The 21,943-nt window shown below is 34.8% G+C and overlaps 2 protein-coding genes across 2 annotated transcripts; one reads left to right on the top strand and one right to left on the bottom strand.

The window, feature by feature from the left end:
* Positions 1-4,788: 4,788 nt before the first annotated feature.
* LOC112778256 (serine/threonine-protein phosphatase 7 long form homolog) lies at positions 4,789-6,175 on the top strand. Its single transcript, XM_025822592.1, has 4 exons — positions 4,789-5,480; positions 5,555-5,645; positions 5,750-5,814; positions 5,887-6,175. The coding sequence occupies exons 1-4, from the start codon at positions 4,789-4,791 to the stop codon at positions 6,173-6,175; spliced, it is 1,137 nt and encodes a 378-aa protein (XP_025678377.1).
* Positions 6,176-7,604: 1,429 nt separating this feature from the next.
* Positions 7,605-8,285, bottom strand: LOC114925944 (uncharacterized). The gene has a single exon (XM_029295735.1). It carries the CDS (start codon positions 8,283-8,285, stop codon positions 7,605-7,607), a length of 681 nt encoding a protein of 226 aa, XP_029151568.1.
* Positions 8,286-21,943: the final 13,658 nt, after the last annotated feature.

Below are 21,943 nucleotides of genomic sequence, written 5' to 3'. Positions count from 1 at the left end.
TTTTCTCTAAATGGTTTTGATTGCAATTCAATATCTCGCTAATAGTATTTGTTTGTCTCGTTAAATAATACTATAATTAAGTTTTAATATGAGAAAATATAATTAATATCACTCTCTATTTTATCTTTATTCTTGACAGACTTGCTTATTTACTTGCATGAAGCAATTGAATTGAAAGTTGTTCACCAGGATATCAAGTCTAGCAATATATATATTGATTGATGACGAGTTCAATAAGATGTTTTATGTTGTGAAAATGAAAACTCAGCATTATTGGGTATGCATTCCTACTTTTTTTTAACTACATTAAAATATTATTTTAAATAATGTCTTGGGACTTTTTTTTCATGAATTAAGAGATAACACAATCTTATTTGAATGTTTTTGCAGGTATTCCAATGAAGACGTTAGAGATCTAATAATGATACATTCTGATACTTGATTTTGTAATAGTTTAAACTCATTTAGTTCAGGATATTTGCTTTTCAACACTATTACTTAAATTTCATATTTTTATTACTAAAAATATTACTTATATGGATATGGCTAATCTTTTTTAATTTTGCTCTAAGTAGCATCTTTATTTTATATATATATATTTTTTTAATTTATCTTTTATGATTAGCCACGGAAAAACCGTGGCTAAATAACCCAACAATGTTTAGCCACAAAAAAAAGTGGCAAAAAAGCCCAGCTTACCAATATTAGCCATGGAAAAATTGTGGCAAAGCTATACTTGTTGGTTACACTGTTGTCATTTAGTCACGATTTAGAGTGTGGCCAATAACGTAAAAACCGTGGCTATTCAGATGTCTCCACGGATCATAAAACTGTGGCTAACCGGACGAAAACCGTGGCTAACTGAAAAGGCGTCGCCCTTGTTAGCCACGGAAATGTATTCGTTGCTAAAGCTTAATCGCTACGGAATTTCTTAATTTTAGCCACGGTTTTTTTCGTGGCTAATCACCGCATTTCTGGTAGTGTGTTCGGCAAATTTTCACTAAAGAACTTGTTTATGTGGAACTCAATGTTAAGGGGCTACATTGTAACAGTATTTTGTCAAGATTTATATTGTGTAAAATGCATGCTACATATATATCTCTCTAGTACCTTTTAGCAATTTCAAAATTACACAAACTCACCAAGGCACACGCAAAGTGGCAGTGGTCTTAAAGTCTTGAATTCTTCCAATATTGCCATTAGTTTAGTAAAATAAGCAGTAACACTCATGTCTCCTTTTTTAACAAAGAATAGTTCTTTTTTAGTTTGACAATTATGTAAACAATAATGCTACGAACCAAGATAGTTCCAGAAAAAAACCAGCCAAATGCCTCTGGGTGAATTCAAAACGAACTTCTATGTGGATGGTGCTTATACTAGGCATTATGATGTTTTTTTTTTTGTAAATTGGATAGTTTTGAATCTATTTTTTTATTTATCATGTTTTAGGCATTTGGAGAGGGAAGGAGGGTGAAGAGACAGAAGCTAATTGAATCAGTTCCGTAATTCACGTTGCAATAATACTGAACGTATCTCCTCCTAATTTAAATGTGATGAAACATTTAATAAACAATATTTTAAATCATAAATAAATAAAACTAATTACTATATTTATAATTAATTAAATTTTTCCATTCTTGACTGATTTAGAGTTGGTTCCATATACTTTTCCTTATACTTATGTAAAACATTACTTTAGTAAAATATATGCTTCAAATTGTTCCACAAGTCTAAAGTATCTTCATTTAACAATACACTTCGTGCAATTTCATGATTTAGAGATAACTTTATCCATGACATGATAAAATGTGTTACAGTAATCTCATACCTCCACTGAACCCTTCCTGTTACCTAAAAGATGATGAGACCTACGCTTCACAGTCCCACCAAGTGAGCTAGGAGCACCCTTAATAGAAAATTGTGATGACTTAAAAAAGCAATCAACAGCAGAAGAACCCTTGACCTTGGTTATTTGAAGAAGGAGAAATCCATGAACCAGTAGAAACTTGCGAAGGAGTTGCATCAACAGGAGGCTTAAGTGGTTTCTTAGAAGATCGTTTTATAACCTTGACATTGAACTATGCACTTTACCCAACTTAGCTAGTTCAACAATAACAACAGAATTATCATATTTTCTCTTTGAAAAAGGTTAATGTTTCTATACCTAATATCAAAGTCTACAAAGTACCATCATAAAAGACATGACATTCAGACACACAAAATACAAAAAAGAAGAGAAAAACAAAACAAGAATAAACGAAGAAGAACAAAAAGAAGAGCTATTACTTGTAATAGTCGGAAAAAAAAAATTGTCAGTCATAAAATATGGATTTTCGATCAAAACTGAAACAAATAATTTGATATCCTTAGGAGAGGTACCTTTATATAGTCTAATGTGCTTCTTCATACGCTTAAGATATTTCACGTATTCTATTGTAACTCCCCAAACCAGGAAAAGAGGTGGAAGAAGTGCACAAGAGGTAAAAGTCATAGGAATTCTCATTGCCAGTGGAAATATCATTATGGTCATTATCAAATTAAAATTCGCAATTGACTTGTTAGAATATTGGATTATTGGATTATTGATTAAACTGTTGAGTTATTGGTTGAATCAGTTGATTTGGTTATAATTAAATAATTATATAAAATTTTATTTATAATAAATATTTTTAAAATTTTATTTTCGTATTAAATTAACTATTATTTTTATTTTAATAATTTATTAATTAGTTTCTATCAATTATATGTTTCATGTATTTATAAAGTCATATTATATAATTATAGAAGGAGAAAATATATTGTGATTAATAAAAGATATTGTTGTCTTTTTAATTTACAAATATTAATATTTATTTTAACAATTGTGTATCATTCAAAAAATATGCTTAATTTAAGAAAGTCTTAATAAAAAACTATAATTAAAGTTAAATAAATAAATATAAAATAATTTAATTAAAGATATTATATATATATATATATATATATATATATATATATATATATATATATATATATATATATATTAGTTAATATATAAAACTTTTAAATTCCTATGTATTTACTTCTTCAGTTTATCATTTTATCCGTTAATCTCAGTGTATTATTGTATGAAATTTGATTGAGGAGTGCACGTGTATATGATGATATACATAATATTATGGGGACGTCTGTACTCTGTAGTGATCCTAATAAAACAGTGATTAAGGTGGTCAAGGATGCATATTCAATTAGATGGTCATACGTGTCTGGTTTAGAAAAAAAGACTTTAAATGGTCATATGTGTCTGATTTAGAAAGAAAAGACCAGAGTAGTTAATACACTTTTTAATTTTTATATTGGACCTGAAATGTGTTAAACGGAGATATGGAGTGGGGGTGTTGAACATAGATGTGGTGTCAGCCCCTAATGGAAATCGGACCGTGCGACAAACATAGCGCAAAACGGAGGGTCCGATATGTAGCAACCAACTCGTAGGGTTCGAGTTGATGCATGGTGGACAGGTGGCGCTCAGCCCTTGCTCCCCAGACGGTGCCCCACATACCGAGTTGCTGAATGCAACAAAAACCCCACCATCCGAGTTTAACCCATTCAGCCTTCACTTTGAACACCAAAACTCCATTGCCATCCTCATTTCTCTGCTATTGGTGCATGGTGGAGAGTGCAGAAAAATGTCAAAAAAAAAAATAAAACTAAAGATGTGGATCGTCCTGAACTTCACATTATGCACTATCTCAGTTTGCCAGATTATGTAAATTTGTTTAAATTTTTTTTAATTTTTATAATTATAGTTATTAATGTTAGAAATTAAGTTGTTAATGTTATTGTTAGTATGTAAGCTTAGAAATATACGGCTATGGAATGAGTAGGATTCATTTTATATATTTTTTTTAATTTTTTCACTATTTTTGTATTAAAATTGTTTTTGTTAGTGGGTTAAATATTATTATTGTTAGTATTGTTGTTCTTGCAGTTTAAAAAAAGGAAACGCAATTTTTTTTATTTGTTTAATATTTTTTTTATATTCTTTAGAATTTCGGAAGAAGAGGTGAAATATTAAAATATTTAGAAAATAAATTATACAATTAACACCGAATTGTTATTAATATTTGGATATAATTTGTTTTTTGAAATATTTTATAAATTTATAATTATTTGTAATTGTTACGATATTATCAAATGTTACTGTGAGTAAAATGAATAGTTGGACATAGTAATAAATAAGAGCTGAATGGTTATTAGTATTAATTTAGAAAAGTATTGTAGTTAATTGTAATTATCATTGTTAGAAAAGTTAATTATTATTGTTATTAGAAAATGAATTCATGAAGATATTGAGGATTATTATTAATATTTTTAAAAATTTTGGAATATGTGTTTAAATTTATTTAAGTAATAGGTAATAGGTAATTATTAATAATGTTGTTATTTAGGGAAATTATTGATATATCGTAAATTAAAAAACCACCAGTATCTCTAATTTACTAATTTTATTGAGAATTGATCTGGAAACTATGTATATGTATATATTAGATTTGTATTTGTATCTATTAGTTAATGTTATTAATAATTCATTTTGGAAGTAGTAATTATTTGTTTTAGTCAAAGTAAGTCAAATAATTTATAACAGATGTTTGGTTTCAAGTAATATTTGTTGTTGACTTAGTTGTGAAGATTTTGTTAACAAGTGTCTGTAGTTTAAAAATTATTGCTTTGTAGTAGTAAATTAGCAATAGTTTGTTACTTGACTAATAACTTGTTTTTTTTTTTTTTTTTTTGTAGAAACTAAGAATGTTGACCTGTGACCATCCACTTTCGCCGGATCGGTACAACGATCGGGTGGAGGACCATTTACGAGTCACTGAATTCTATCATGCATCTCAAATTGGTGTCGTACAAAATCAGAAAGCACTCGTCAATGCTCTAATTGAACGGTGGCACCCAAATACACATACGTTTCACCTTCCAATTGGTGAGTGTGCCGTAACTCTTGAAGATGTGGCTCTAATTCTTGGTCTCCCGACGGATGGTCTTCCAGTTACTGGGATGACAATGAGTAGTTTCTCAGCGTTGGAGGCAGAATGTTTGCTTCAATTTGGCGTGGCACCGCGTAAGTCGGAGTGTCGAGGATGCTGCATAAAACTGACTTGGCTTCGGGAACTAAAAGAAAACATGCAGTTGACTAATGAATTAAGTATACAGAGGTATGTGAAGTGCCATATTATGTTGCTCATCAGGACGATCTTGTTTGGGGATAAATCTGGGGCAGGTGTGCACTGGAAGTTTCTTCCCTTGCTTCGTGATTTTGCCAGTATTGGACATTATAGTTGGGGTCACCTCTACAGGGGGTTGTGCAGGGCATCTCGTTATAACTGTAAGGAAATAGATGGGCCAATAACACTTCTGCTCGGTTGGGCTTGGATCCGACTGCCATATCTATCGCCGCTCCCCAGAGAACTCCACAGTTTTCCACTAGCTAACAGGTAATGTTACGTTACAATCTACCCGTAGCTTCATATTTAAAATTCAGTTTAGCTAATTGAATATATGATATTAGGTGGCGTAATTGGGAGCGTGGTGACCGAAAATATAGATATTTGAATCTAGCTCACTTTAGGAAGGCCTTTGATGAATTGCAGGAAGGCCAGGTGTGTTTTAATTAAAGATTTATGAGATTCAGCATTTTTATGAGACTTTTTTATTGAATTTGATATTCTGGGTTGTATTCATGAGTTTCTTTTATTTTTCACAGTTTCTGTGGGTTGCATATGCTGTGGATCGCGTGGATCCAAACATAATTCCTCCTGAGATCTATATGTAGTCGGTTGTGTGGTCCGCTACTGTTCCGTTGGTGTCATTTGAATGTATCGAGTGGCATGCTACCGATAGGTATAGGCGACAGTTCGGTTTAGTTCAGGGAGTACCTCAGCAGGAGCAGGCTCTGGGCAAGGCGCATGGAGAAGTCCTGACTGGTCCTAAGAATCTTAACTGGGCCACAACACCGAGTCATTCAAATTGGGTTATGCATTGGACAAACAGGTATCACTACGTTCTTTCTGAGCTTCCCATGCCTTCACAACATCCATTGGAAACTTATATGTTCTGGTACCGGTCAAAATATGGAGACCATTTGAACTTGTCGAATCTTGTGGGTCAAGAAAGTGATGAGGATAATTAGGAAATGGGTGAGGGTAATCAGGATGTGGATGAAAGTGGTGAGGGGATGAAAGTGGTGAGGGTATGGATGAGGATAGTCAGGATGTGGATACTGACAATGAGGAACTGGAGCCACAGTCGGTGCCACCTCCTACTTTGAATCCACTTCCACAAGAACAACCTCAGTTCTCAAGCTAGTATGTACCTCAGACACAGTTCTCCCCGTCATTTCCAATGCCTCAACCATATTGGGGTATGTCACAACTTGAACCCGGAGAAGGAGGTTCCTTTAGCCAATTGCTTGAGTTCATGGCTGGAGATGCAGCACCACCACAATATGGCAACCAGCCTGAGTTCTTGGCAGGTAGGTATTCATTGGATGCCAGGCTCCCGTGCCATACCTCATCGGTCGCTTCCGGAGGGTTCGTCTCTGTTGACTCTAGTAGAAGTGTAGGTGGACGCGGAGTTCTTAATAGTCAAAATCCTAACCGTGTTGACATGGGACCACTACAAGAAGATGCTAACCCACTAGAGCAAGAGACTAATGCGTATCTAGTAGATGACCCGGATGACGAGGACGATGATGATGAGGACGAAATAGAGGAATTCGATGAGGATGAGGAATCCCGCAATGATGGTATTATGCTTCATATTTTGCTTTACATGTTTGAATTGGTATTCATTTTGTGTTCATTAGCGGTATCCATGTTGGTTTGACTACCTAATGTCATCATACTTAATTGTTGTTGTTATTTTGTATACAGGCCGGGCACAAACTCCGGATGACAAAGGCAAAGGTTACAATCTGAGGATTGATCCACCACGTCGTAGCGCTAACCGCTACACGCCATCTGTGTTAAAAAAGGCCGCAAAAAAATGCAAGAACTTCGTGAATGACATAAAGTGGACAATGAGAAAGTAGTTGTGGTGTATACTCTTATTGATGCTTTAGAAAATGTGGATAATGTTTACAGTTCGTTGCATGTGTTGTTCATAACGTATGCAGGACTTGTTCTATTTAGGGTTTAGGGTTATTATGTATTAATAATGATCTGGACAATGGTTTGTATAGAGTATTCATGTATTATTAATTTGGACTGTGGACTATGTATTAGCAGATGGTTTGTTTAGAGAATTTATGTATTAATAATTTGGACTATGGACTATGTATTAGTAGATGGTTTGTTTAGAGAATTTATGTATTAATAATTTGGACTATGGACTATCTATTAGTAGATGGTTTGTTTAGAGAATTTATGTATATGTGAACTTATTGCAGCGATTAAATATGTGGATTATGTAGTACTTCATATCATACTATAAAATGCTACAGATGGAGAGTAATGCTACAGCAACAGGTTACATATATCATACTTGCTTAACTCAAATGGACAACTAATGACAAACCAAATATTGCCACATATATAATGTCATCTCAAAATAAGAGTCTACTACTGATCTCTGTTGGCATTTGCACCACGCTGCTGATGGCATCTGCCACGACTGTGTCCCTTAGCTCCACATATCGTACATCGCCTAGGCCGACGTAGCATTCGCGTGTCCATCTCATTCAAGAAGCGCGTCATTTTTGGCCGACCTTTCCCAACGCGTCTCAGGTACGGATTTGGGATGAACCGAGGTCCGTTATAAGCAGGCCATGTAGTGGGGTTACCAAGTGGCCTAAACCTTGCTCGGTACACCCGTCGAACTTGGTCCATCTTATACACATCATGAACATACACTTGCCAATCCAGTCGCTGGTTGGCACAACATGCAAAGACATGTCGACAGGGGATCCAGTCCACCTGAAACTCACCACAGTCACATCGAAGGCTACGTAGGTCCACCGTAAACTCCAGTCCACTCGGCATCTCACGCACCTCAAAGACCTCATTCTGCCGATCAAAGCAACTAACCTGAATGTTTCCTGATGCAAGTTGGTTTGCATGCAACTTTGAGGTCACGACATCAGAAAACACATGGCCAGCATTAATCCGGGCTTCCGCCTCCGCTCTTTTTCGGGTAAACAACTCGTTTAGCCTGTAGAATGTTGCCTTCACAAGGGCAGTTACGGGGAGATTGCGTGCGCCCTTCAAAACTGAATTGATGCATTCCACTAGATTTGTCGTCATATGACCCCATCGATATCCACCATCAAATGCCAACGCGTACTGTTTCCGGGGATTCGGTTTAACCAGTCAGTGTATGCCTCTCCCCGTTCTCGTAAACGTTGGTAACGCACCTCGTACTCCCGCACCGTCCTCGAATATCCTGCGGGATATAAAGAAGTATTTAAAACAATAGAGGTGAAGACACGAATTGAATGGAAATTTGATACTAAATTAGTTAACTATTATGAGTGTTACCTATGTTGACGACCAGTTTCTGTAAGTACGGCGCCTTGAATTTTCTCAGAAAATTCGACTCTATATGCCTGATGCAAAACATATGAAAGGCTCTCGGAGGTGACCAAGCACTGTTACTCCTTTCCACAACCGCATTTATGGATTCGTGACGGTCGGATATCAGTCCCACACCATCCCGAGTGACAACATGCTGACGAAGGTTACTCAGAAAAAAGTGCCACGCATCTGAAGTCTCTCCCTCCACAATTGCAAACGCAATTGGGACGATGTTGTTGTTACCATCCTGTGACACCGCCACTAGTAGACAACCCTTGTACTTTCCGTATAAGTGAGTCCCATCCACCTGGACAACTGGCTTACAATGTCTGAAAGCTCTAATGCAGGGGTAGTAACTCCAAAAGACACGATGCAATACCCGAATATCAGTCACCAAGTCGTCACCTTGGTATGCAGGCATAGTCTCAAAATGAAAAACAGCTGACGGCTCCTTGTGACACATGGCTTCAAACCATATAGGCAACGCTTCGTACGATGCCTCCCAACCTCCGAATATTTTTTCAACCGCCTTTTGCTTAGCCAACCAAGCTTTCCGATAACTAACAGTGTAGTTGAACTTCGATTGCGCCTCTGTTATAACTGATTTTACCTTTAAGGCGGGGTCAGCCTCAACCAACGGCTTAATTATTTCTGCAATCGTGGTCGAATCCAGCTTTGAATGATCCTGAGAAATTGTGGCTCTGGTACATGTGTGACTGCCATTATACCTCCTTATAACCCAACAGTACTTCCGGCTGATCATGCTAACCCGGATAAGCCAATCACACCCTGACCCATACTGTGTACACTTCGCATAAAATGTCAACGGCTCAGACTCATACACCCGGATCCGGTAATCTACGCTTCTTCGTATAGTATACTCTTTTATCGCTTTAATAACAGCTTCCATGGAATTGAATTCTATCCCAACGGCAAATTCACCATCTGCAAGAAAAGAAATTTCTGCCACCCGAACAGCCATGCAATCAAATTAGAAAACACAAATATTTAAACATTCGAATAAATAGGTAACACGAATTTTTACTGCATCAATTATAATAAAACCCTACAAACTATTTATATTTATATAATTCCCTAACAAAAACTTATTTGTATTCAACTAATCTACTAACAGATAGTAATTTTAATTTAACTAATTTACTAGTTATAATTACTTAATTTACTAATAAATTCCTATTTATCCTGACTTAATTTTAATTTAACTGTATTTAACCAATTAAACAAATTTTAATTTAACTCACTTACTCATATTGAGTTATTAACTTCCAACGTAACCAATTTTAACTAAACTAATTTACTCGTTATATTCACTTAATCTACCAATAAATTCCTATTTAAATTGACTTAATTTTAATTTATCTAAATTTAACCAATTTAACAATTTTTAATCTAAGTAACTTACTTATATTGACTTAACTTAATAACTTCCAACTTAACAAATTTTAATTACACTAATTTGCTACTTATATATTTACTCAATGTACCAATAAATTCCTCTTTATACTGACTTAATTATAATTTAACTACATTTAACCAACTTAACGATTTTTAAGTTAACTAATTTAAGTATATTTACTTAATAAAATTCAATTTAACCAATTTCAATTTTATTGATCTACTAATAAATTCCAAGCTATAATTATTTAATCTACTAATATAACTAATAAATATTAACTGATCGAGTATATTTTCAAACCTAACTTAGCTACTTGGTCCAGCTATCAACATAAATTAATAAAAAATTCTAATCTTTCGTATAAATACGGAGAATTACGTACCTGTATTGTTATAATCCGGAAACTCCGGAACATGCATGGCTTCCAAATCCAATACTCGCATGAATGATGGTTCCTCAAACGGGACATCGTTTGCCAGTGCAGTTGCCACATCAGACACATCCGGAGCCATAGCTCCGTCACCTTGAACCTCATCTCCATCTAGACCAACAACTTCGTAGTTGCTTTCGAACTCTTCTTCACTGTCACTATTGTAATCCTCCCGTAGAATATTCCGATCGGCCTCAGATTGCTCAAACTCAACATACAACTCGATGAACGAGAGTTGACTCCGATTTTCAATATACATGGAAAACATGTCTTGCATGCTCGCTTCGTCCGTTACATATTTGGTTTGAAACTGGACGAATACACCAAACACTTGTATAGGATTTCTGTATAGAATACATGATATCCTTCTTGCCCTCTCAGACTGAATTTTTTCACAGATCACACCTTTGAGCTCTTCAAATGAGATTGAAAAAGGAATTACCAAATCTAACGGATTTTCACAAACAAATGTTACTCCTTCAAATGTTTGTAACAAAATCTGACCAAAATAATACACCTTCAATAACACTCTATCACTCATTTCTCACAATCACATTAACAAACTCATAAATTTGAGTTCTGATTTTTTGGCTCCTTTACTAAACAAGTGAATAAACAGAGAAACTAAAACCAGGAGGACCGTTGGAGAAGGAGACGAAGAAGATGAGAGAGTTATTGCTCTGATCCACTTTTCAGCAACTTTTATATAAAGTGCCAACCAAATCGGACCATGCGATTACCTTTCATGGATTCAAAAAAATAATAAACAATTGCATGTCGGACCCTCCGATTTCCATAACACATCACAAAAAAAAAAAAAAAAAAACCACACTTCTAGCAAAACGGATGGTACGATTTGCATCATGCATAATTTCACCAACGCTTCCTCCTCAAATTGGACCAACCGATTTGCACTTTAAAAAAGATGCTCAAACAACTCGCACCATCCGAGTTGTTCAACCTGACATTAACAAAAAAGCTGCCCCACATATCTGTATTGCGCTTCCATGACTCCATATCCGGATATAACACACACAAAGCCTCCATATCAATAAAATTGAGCCTAGTTAATACGGTTAATAATAGTAAAATTTTTTAATAAATTATATATTTTATTTATAAAAAAATCAATCAATATAATCTAAATATTTTGGAAATTAATTAATTATTTAATTATATGAATATAAAAATTTAAATATATAAAATATTTAATTATATATTCGGTTGATTTTTTAGTTTTATTAAATTTGTAATTATATTTTTATATTATCTTTTTAATTAAATTTTTATACTATTTTTAATTTTGTAATTATATTATTTTTATATTAAAATATTAAAATTAATAAAATATTTTTTCGAAAAAAATGTGGTCAAAGATATACTATGGGTACCTTAGTTTGCGAAAAAATATTTTGTTAATTCTAATATTTTTTACATTGACAACGATCTAATTGCAATATTAAAAGTAATATAAAGACCTAATTGAAAAAAAATCTAATTATAAATTTGATAAAACTATAAAGACCAATAAAATAATTAGATTTATGTAAAATTGATGAGCGAACAAAATGATAATGGCCACATTTTTGTGCAAGTATTTGGATCATTTTTTCCGAATACATCTATTTAAAAAAAAATCAATCAAAAAATTAAATTAGAAAATGAAATATACTCAATTACAAATTTTAATTATAAAAAAATCAATTAAGAGATAATAACTAATATATAATAGAAACCAAATTATCAATATAAATATTTGAATAGAAAAAAATAAATTTAAAACTTCGTAATATGATAAATTTTGATTTTAAGTTTTTAAGTTAGTTCCTTTTTATATTATTCATTTAAAAAAAATCAATCATTATTAATAGATATATAATAAAAAATAATTAAAAAAATTAAAATATAATGCAATTAAATTAGGTTTACTCAATTTGTTGGTTTGAAATTTAATTACAGAAATTTAAATATAATAAAAAATAATAAGATTTTTTTTTATAAACTTTAAATTTTTTTCATAACTTTAAATTAATGTCGTAGTTTTTTATTTTTTATTTTTTATTTGGTTTCTCATTTTTATTAATTGCATAGCTTTTTTGTTTATCTCTTTTTTTTTCTTTGTGTATTTATGTTTTTCTTTTTTTTGTCTCTTATAATTTAGCTTTTTCTATTTTTTGTTTACATTGTCGAAGAGCCACAAATTTTTTTTTTTGGAAATTTGTGGAAATTATGGCCTACTTGCTTTAATGTAATTCATACAAGTATATTTTTAAAATGATTTTTATTATAATCAACTATGTTATATGTCAACCTCTTATTTGTACATCAATCTTTGGCCATCTTTAATCACTACTATCTTGGTCATTAGAAAACTCCCCATTATTATTATATGTATTTATAAAGTATTTGATAAAAAAGTGAGGCTCACTCCAATTAGATTATGCAGGTGGTGGGTAAAGTTTTGAAGAAGTCTTACTTTAGAAGTTTCACATCGGTCACGTACTTAGTGAGCAGTAGAAATGAGCTTATATAAAGCTTATAACATGAAGAATGAACGAGAGAATCAAGGGCATGAGGGCTCACTCTTGTGCGAGTCTGGGTTGCCGATGTATCCATGATTCATCCTGGTTTTTGCTACAGTTTGTGAGTGGCGGTTCGCATCGAACTATTTGGTTTTAACCGGGTTTGACCAGTTCAATTTCAATAGCATAAACGGTTGTTTCTTTATTAGCTTGGTCTAGAAGGATGAGCAAAAAGTCAAGCAAAGAAAGTAAATCGAGAAAACCGTTCGAGAAACAGTTGAAGAAATATTTTTTGATGAAAACCAGAAAACAGTGAAAACGATCATGAGAGTTGTTTAGATAATTAACTAAAGGTGTGTTTGCTTTTGCGATCCATGGGTGAAAAGTATATTTAAATTTTTTTGAATGCTTTAATTTTTGGTTTGGCTATTTTTTTTTTATAAACCTAGTTTCTTTTGCGTTTCGCTAATTAGTTTATGTATTTTTTTTATTTTCTTTTACTAAATTTATTGTTCATACATGTTATTATTTTATTTATGAAATTTTAATTATTTTTTATGAGCTCTTTTTTTATTTATTATTTTTATTTTTTATTAATTTTTTGTTTGACATTGTACATTTTATAATTATGATTCATGTGTATTATATTTATTATTATCTTTTTATAATATAATTATTGATACCATTAGGTAGAGTAAATTAAAAAAAAAATTATAACATACTTAAAAAAAAATATTAAGAGTACTAAAAAAAATTATATAAAAACATACTAGAAAAAAGTATAAAAAAAATTAAATATGCTTACAAAAATAATATTATAATTTAATAGTATGTCTTTTCTAGTAATTATTTATCAAAAGGTGATTTTAACTAATATTATCCAAATAATATTTATTTTATTAAAATCAATTTTAGTATAGAGTACTAGGAGTGGCAAACGGGCCAAAATCCGTCGGCGCGGCTCGTGTAACCCGCCAAAAAGGCAGGTTGGGCTGAAAATTTGAGACTGCCAACCTTAAAAAACCCACCTAACCCGCACTGCCTAATTCATGGGCTTCGGTAGGGCGGGGCGGGCTTCCCTACTGGGCCAGACTTTTTTTTGGTAGGGTCTTTTTTACAAATTTTTATGATGTTATTGATCTACAAGAAGATGAAGATGATAATTGAAGATGTTCTAAGTTATATTTTGAATTATGTTTTATATTTGATTGATTATAAACTTGAAGATGTTTAATTATAAGTTTTGGAAATGTTTGTTTTGCTTTGGACAATGTTGGTTTTATTATTTTATTTCAAAAAACTTGGTTTATAATTATGTTTATTATATATTTATAATTATAAAGACTTTAATGTTTGTGAATTTAGAAACTATAATTTTTTATGTCTTTAGAAATTATAAATTTATTGAAATGGTTGGAAAATTATATATATATTGTTTAATATTTAATGGTTTATAAAAAAAATTGGCGGGTTTGGTGGCCAGTCCACCATTAGGCGGGGCGGCGGAGAAATTCAAGACAGCCTCATTAGGCGGGACGGAGCGGGCCAGCCTGCCAGAAGGCGGGGCGGGGTGGTCTTCCCCTTTTGCCACCCCTAAGAGTTACCAAACATAAACTATGTTGACACAAACTCACTTCTACCCAAAATCAATTTTATAAAATCACTTTTATTTAAACTTATAAGTGTGGCGGGCGATGTGTACAAGGCCCAGGAACAAATTCACCATCGTATGGCTGACCAACAATTACTAGTGATTCTAGCTTCATGCAGTGGGATTGCAGCCTACAATCCAAACCGAGGATGAATTTTTGGAGTTAGCTCACCTTCGCGGGATCGCGATCCTTTGTCCCAGCCATTGTAGAACGTGTGTCGCCCAGGGCATAAGGGGCATGATGACTTGACGTTATCCTTACCTTCCTTCGGCTTATTACCGGCAGTCTGCTCAGAGTTCCAAACTTCATGTTGGCAACTAAGCACGAAAGTTGCGCTTGTTGCGGGACTTAACCCAACACCTTACGGCACGAGCTGACGACAGCCATGCACTACCTGTGTCCGCGTTCCCAAAGGCACCCATCTCTTTCAAGAGGATTCGCGGCATGTCAATCCCTGCTAGGGTTCTTTGCTTTGCATTGAATTAAACCACATGCTCTACCGATTGTGCGGGCCCCCGTCTCCTTTGAGTTTCTTTCTTGCGAACGTACTCCCCAAGTAGGATACTTAACGCATTAGCTACAGTATTGCACGGGTTGATACGGGCAGCACCTAGTATCCATCGTTTACGGCTAGGACTATTGGGGTATCTAATCCCATTCGCTCCCCTAACTTTTGTCTCTCAGTGTCAGTGTCGACCCAACAGAGTGCTTTCGCCGTTGGTGTTCTTTCCGATCTCTACGCATTTCACAGCTCCACCAGAAATTTTCTCTGCCCCTACCGTACTCCAGCTTGGTAGTTTCCATCGCCTGTCCAGGGTTGAGCTCTAGGATTTAACAGCAAACTTAAAAAGCCACCTACAAATACTTTACGCCCAATTATTCCAGATAACGCTTGCATCCTCTGTCTTACCGCGGCTGCTGGCACAGAGTTAGCCAATGCTTATTCCCTGGATACTGTAATTGCCTCTTCTTCGAAAAAAGAAGTTTACGACCCATAGGCCTTCTACCTCCATGCAGCATTGCTCCGTTAGGCTTTCGTCCATTGCGAAAAATTCTCCACTGCTGCCTCCCGTAAGAGTCTGGGCTATGTCTCAGTGTGCCTGATCATCCTCTCGGACCAACTACTGATCATCGCCTTAGTAAGCTATTGCCTCACCAACTAGTTAATCAGACGCGAGCCCCTCCTTGGACAGATTCCTCCATTTGCTCCTTAGCCTATGGGGAATTAGCAGTCATTTCCAACTGTTGTTTCCCTTCTAAGGGCAGGTTCTTACGCGTTACTCACCCGTTCATCACTGGAAACTTCACTTTTCGTCCGACTTGCATGTGTAAGGCATGCCACCAGCGTTCATCTTGAGCCAGGATCGAACTCCCCATGAGATTCCCAGTTGCATTACTTATAGCTTTCTTGCTCGTAGACAAAGCTGAGATATAATTAGAGGGCATGTATGGTTGGGTTCGATTTGTATATTTAGTGGAATTTGACATATTTTAACCAAATTTTTTGCGAGGGCTTGGCGTGCACTTGTATGGTCCGGAGAAGCTTATTTGTCTTATAGTTTAGGTGCTTTATCTGTTTTTGGATTTATTGCTTGTTGCTTTGTCTGGTTTAATAATACCGCTTATCCGAGTGAATTTTACGGGCCCACTGGTCCAGAAGTACAACCTCAAGCTCAAGCATTTAATTTTCTAGTTAGAGACCAACGTCTTGGGGTTAATGTAGGATCCGTGATAAACCACTATTTTATGGTTTATCTTATACTTAATTGAGTGGTTTTTATCAACTCTTTACCCATTTATTCATACTAATCGCATGCTTTATGTTTTCCTTCCTGATTTTGTGCTATGATTGAAAACATGCTTCTTTGGCCTTATATTTGCTAATATTAATTCTCTCTTATCACCATTAGATGCCTTGATATGTGTGTTAAGTGATTTCAGAGATTACAGGGCAGGAATGGCTCAGAGGATGGAAAGGAAGCATGCAAAAATGGAAGGAATACAAGAAGTTGAAGGAACTGCAAAGCTGTCAGCCTGACCCTCTCGCACTAAAACGGCCATAACTTGAGCTATAGAGGTCCAAACGACGCAGTTCCAGTTGAATTGGAAAGCTAACGTTAGGGGCTTCGATTTGATATATAATATGCCGTAGTTGCCCTGAAGCTAGGCAACGCGACCGCGTGCTCCATGCGGACGCGTCGCAGTGACGGAAATTCAGCATGTTTGAATTCGCAACCAGCGAATTCTGGGTTGTTTCTGACCTGATTCTCGGCCCAGAAAATACAGATTAGAGGCTATAAAGTGGGGAAATGCATCCATTCATAAATAAGCATTCATAATTCACAATTTTAGGAGTAGATGTAGTTTTTAGAGAGAGAGGTTCTCTCATCTCTCTTAGGATTAGGATTAGGATTTAGGATTTCTCTTAGTTTTAGGAGTGACTCTCAATCCCAGGTTCAATGTTCTTTTACTTTATATTTATCTCTTACTTTCAGATACTTTAATGCTTATATTAGTTATGTTGCCTATTTGGCTTATGCTACATTCATGTTATGATTTTCTTAATTAATATTATTTGAGATATTTCAGATTTAGGATTGCTTTGCTTTATTTATATTGACGCTTTTAATTTAATTTAGAATTTTCCCTCTTGGCTTTGGTTGAGTCATTGGAGACACTTGAGTTATCAAACTCATTGTTGATTGAAAATTGGAATTCTTCAAGAATTAATTCGAGTTCCAATAACTCTAACTTTTCTCAAGGAAAGACTAGGATCTGAGGAATAAAAATTAATTCATCCACTTAACTTACCTTCATAGTTAGAGGTTAACAAAGTGGGAGAAGAATCTAATTCTCATTACAATTAATAAGGATAACCAGGATAGGACTTCCAGTTATAATACCTTACCAAGAGTTTATTTTATTATTATTATTTTATTTTTCTTATTATTCAACATACTGCTTCCTTACTTTCTAAAACCCCTAATTTACAAGACTCATAACCAATAATAAGAACATACCTCCCTGCAATTCCTTGAGAAGACGACCCGAGGTTTAAATACTCGGTTATCAATTTTAAAAGGGGTTTGTTACTTGTGACAACCAAAACGTTTGTACGAAGGGATTTCTGTTGGTTTAGAGACTATATCTACAACGCGACTGTTTTTATAAAATTCTTTATTGGCAAAAATCCTAACGTCAAAATGGCGCCGTTGCCGGGGAATTGCAAACGTGTGCCTTATTATTGGTTATTGTAAATATTTGCTTTTTGCTTGTTTATTTGTTTTTATTTTTGTTTTTATTTTTGCTTTTTTCATAAATTAAGAGGTTATTGGTTTTTATTTAATTATTAAAAATTTTTCAAAAAAATTTTTCTTGGTATTCATCTTGATCTTCAAGTTGTTCTTCGTGTTCATCTTGACCTTCAAGTTGTTCTTAATTGTTTTCTTCATTTTGATCTAAAAATTTTTAAGTTTGGTGTCATTTTATTGTTTTTCTCTTTTCTTATTAAATTCAAAAATTCAAAATTTAAAAATCAAATTTCAAATCTCAAATTTCAAAATTCAAATTTCAAAAAAATTTTAAAATTCAAATCTCAAAATTTCAAATTTCAATTTTCAAAATTCAAATTTAAAAAATTTAAAATTCAAAATTCAAAATTTAAAATTTAAAATTTTAAATTTTAAAAATCAAACCTTTTCAAAATCATATCTTTTTCAAAATCTTATCTTATCTTATTTCAAAAATCAAATTTCAAAATTCAAATTTCAAAACTTCAAATTTCGGATTTCAAAATTTGATTTTCAAATTCAAAAAATTTAAATAACCTTTTAATTTCAATTTGTTTTTATTTTTGTTTTTAATTTTTATTTGCTACTATGAACTCTCACCCCCATCGCTATGAGTCTGGTTACAATTATGTTGCAGGAAGAAAAAATTATAATGAGAACAGGCATCAAGGTTGGAACAATCAAAGATGGGAGGAGCCACAAGGATTTGATCAACCCTCATGGCAACAACCACCTCCAATGGACTATCAACAACCACCACCATATGCCTATAAACCCTCTTCTCAACATGACTTTGGACCACCATACTCACAAGCCCCTTTTCACCATTCACCTTCATATGATCCTAACCCTCATCCACCATACCAACCACCTTATGAGCCAAATGAACCATACACAGAACCACCACCTTTCCAACACAACTACTCTCATGAACCACCACCTCAATATTCACCATCTCCATATCATTATCAAGATGAACCACCTTCCTATTATGAATCCTCTCTCCCAACCAATGAATCCTCATATCCACCCCAACCTCCAATGGATGACAGACTTCGTGTTATTCTTCAAAGGCAAGAAAGGATGAATAAGAGTGTGCTAAATTTCGCGGCCGCCTTAGGCGAGTTCGTAAATATGATAGCTTCCCAATATCTGAGCACTCAAAGAACTCCCATGGCTACATGCGGAGAATCAAAAGAAGAGCAAAGCATGAAGAAGACACTAGAAACTTCGGAGGACAATGAGGAACATGGCTTTGTATTGGAACAAGTGGAGCAAGCCATAATAGTTGCAGAGGAAGAAGTGGTTGAAGACTTAGGAGATGCTGAACCTCCATGGGAAAGTCAAGACATAGAGCCTCCTTCCAAGACAGTTGCATTTGATGTTGAGGAGGGTGTACAACCTCCAAGGCATGTCATAGTTAAGGAATTGGAAGAGGTCAATCAAGAGATGGAGATTCAAGAAGAAGAAGCACAACCTTCCATGCCCTTGGTAAGTAATGAAGAAGAGATTGAATTGGAAGAAAGCTACCAAGAGGAAGAGGTTGAAATTAAAGAAGTTTGCAAAGAGGTGGAAATTGTCAAAGAGCATAAGGGAGTGGAGCCTGAAATCACCTTGCCGAAGTTATTAGAGACCCCTCCCCCTAAGTTGCCATCATCCTTCACAACATTCAAGTGGGTAAAATTCATATCCCTTAGTTTTCTAATTCCGCTTGAATATGGGCTACTGGAGACGGATGGTCAACTTAGAGCTCTTTGTGGCATTAAGAGTAAGAGTAAGATGGCCAGTGGTAAGAATTGTCCTGCAAGGTTCATTATGGTTGGAAGCTTTAAGTTTAAACGCAAAGGTTGGTATAAAGCTCAACTGAATGGGTCTAGGAAGCTGTTTGGATGTCTCAGTGAGAATTCCGACTGTCCACCACCCAAGTGAAAAAATGATGATCAACAAGAAGATGGGTGCAAAGGCAAGGTCTGGGACCCCGGAATTCAATCTAGAAATCAGCACTCTTGGGGCCTTGTCACTTGCTTTAACTTACTTGAAGGCTTTATGCGCCTAGTTTGGGATCCCGGAGGCCATTAGAATTACAAACATTGGTGGAGATTCCTGGATGAATACAAGCACAAGCCACCATAACAGGGAGCTCACCAAATGTCCAACTTAAGGACTTTAACTAAAAGTGCTAGGTGGGAGACAACCCACCACGGTATGATCGTTCCTTTTCAACTTTAATTTTAATTTTATTTCGTTTTGTTTGTTTTTGAGTTTTATTTTATTTCATTGAACCTGGAATAATTCATAACATCTGCATACTGCATTCTGCATTCAGATTTAAAAAAAAAAGCACGTACGTGACGCGGCAGCGTCGCTGACGCGTCCGCGTCACTAGTGCGTTGGGAAGAAAAGAATTGAACAGAGATTCATGCGAGAGCGTGGCTGGAGGCGCGCTGATAAACCACTATTTTATAGTTTATATTGTGTTTAATTGTGTGGTTTTGTCAAGATCCTTACCCACTTCTTCATCAATTTCGCATGCATTTAGATTTCCTTCCCAAATTCAGTACATATTTGAAAATTGCTTCCTAGAGACTTTAATTATTTAGTTTTAATTCTCCTTTATTCCATTCGATGCCGTGATCTGTGTGTCAAGTGTTTCAGGCTTTATAGGGCATGAATGAGATGGAGATTGGAGAGGAAGCTAGCAAAAATGGAAGGAACACAAGAATTTGAGGAGATAACTAGCGAGAAGTGGCGTGGTCGCATGGCTCACGCGACCGCGCGAAGGAGCGCAAATCGCAGTGACGCGGTCGCATGGCTTGCGCGGCCGCACGGATTGGAAAGCGCAAGCGACGCGGTAACATGGACGACGCGAACGCGTGGAGAGGAAAAAGCGCAAGCGACGCGTCCGCATGGATGACGCAATCGCGTGACGTGCGCGATCTGCATAATCTGTAGAATTCGATGGGGCGATTTTGGACCTTATTTCGGCCCAGTTTTCGGCCTGGAACAGCAGACTAGAGTTAGAGAATATGCAGAAACAACACACACATTCATTCAGTAGTTTTGAGATCTAGTTTTTCACTCTCTTAGGTTTTTCTCTCTAGTTTTTAGAATTTTGATTTTCAATTGGTCTTAGCATTGGAACATTGAGAAGAGTTATTTCCTCATCAAGACTTCATCATTCTAGTTTGTTCTCTTAACTTGGTTTTATTCTTCCATGTTCTTTGTTATGTTCAATTTTGTCATTCAGATACTTTTATGATTATTTAATGCAAGGATTATTTCTTTTTAATTCAATTTCAATTCCAATAATCATGTCTTCTTTTAATTCCCTTTCATGTGCTATGGATTCTTTATTTACAATGCGTGAGTAGTTTCATTACTTGATGGAGAGTTGATTAAAAGGAACTCTTGAGTTGGAAGGATTGAAGGAAAAATTTGTAGTTGGGTTAAATGTTGGATTGCTATCCTGTCACCAACGCCAATCCCCTTGAACTAAGTGGGTTGTAACTCGTGAACAGATCTGGCATTCCAACTTGTTTGACTTTCCCTTACCTAGTAAAGGATAACCAAACAGAGTAACCGTTAACTATAAATCAATCTTAAAAATCACTCCATCAATGATAGAGATTCTAACTAATCAATTCCCAGTCAAGGCTTTTATTTATATTATTTAAAATTCCTCAATTTAAATTCCAATTTACTTAGCTCAACTTCTTGGAACATCTGATTAACAAAACAGCACACTTTTCTGCAACTCGTTGGGAGACGACCTGGGACTTAAAACTCCCAGTAATTTTAATTTAAACTCTCTGTGACATATTTCTAAATTGATAGGCAGATTTTCAGTGAGTTAAGAACTATACTTTCAACATAACCATTTTAATAAATTTTTAATTCACCAGTTTCTGCTTCCCATCAATTTTTGGCGCCGTTGCCGGGGAGTTGCAATAGAGTGCTAATTTTATTAATTAGAATTTATTTATTTGCATTTTATTTAATTTTACTACTATGAGCTGCATGTTTCTTCTGTCAAATGACACGTTCACTTCCTGATCCACGCTTGCTAATATTCGATCC

The sequence above is a fragment of the Arachis hypogaea genome, chromosome 19, assembly GCF_003086295.3.
Source record: "Arachis hypogaea cultivar Tifrunner chromosome 19, arahy.Tifrunner.gnm2.J5K5, whole genome shotgun sequence".
NCBI classification, from domain to species: Eukaryota; Viridiplantae; Streptophyta; class Magnoliopsida; order Fabales; family Fabaceae; genus Arachis; species Arachis hypogaea.
The sequence above is the reverse complement of the archived record's forward strand: the minus strand, read 5'-3'. Positions and strand labels throughout refer to the sequence as shown.

Coding starts and splice junctions, on each gene's coding strand:
- LOC112778256 (XM_025822592.1), top strand. CDS start 4,789: ATGTTGACCTGTGACCATCCACTTTCGCCGGATCGGTACAACGATCGG. Junction 5,646..5,749: donor ATGAATTGCAGGAAGGCCAG/GTGTGTTTTAAT, acceptor TATTTTTCACAG/TTTCTGTGGGTTGCATATGC. Junction 5,815..5,886: donor ATTCCTCCTGAGATCTATAT/GTAGTCGGTTGT, acceptor TGCTACCGATAG/GTATAGGCGACAGTTCGGTT.
- LOC114925944 (XM_029295735.1), bottom strand. CDS start 8,285: ATGACGACAAATCTAGTGGAATGCATCAATTCAGTTTTGAAGGGCGCA.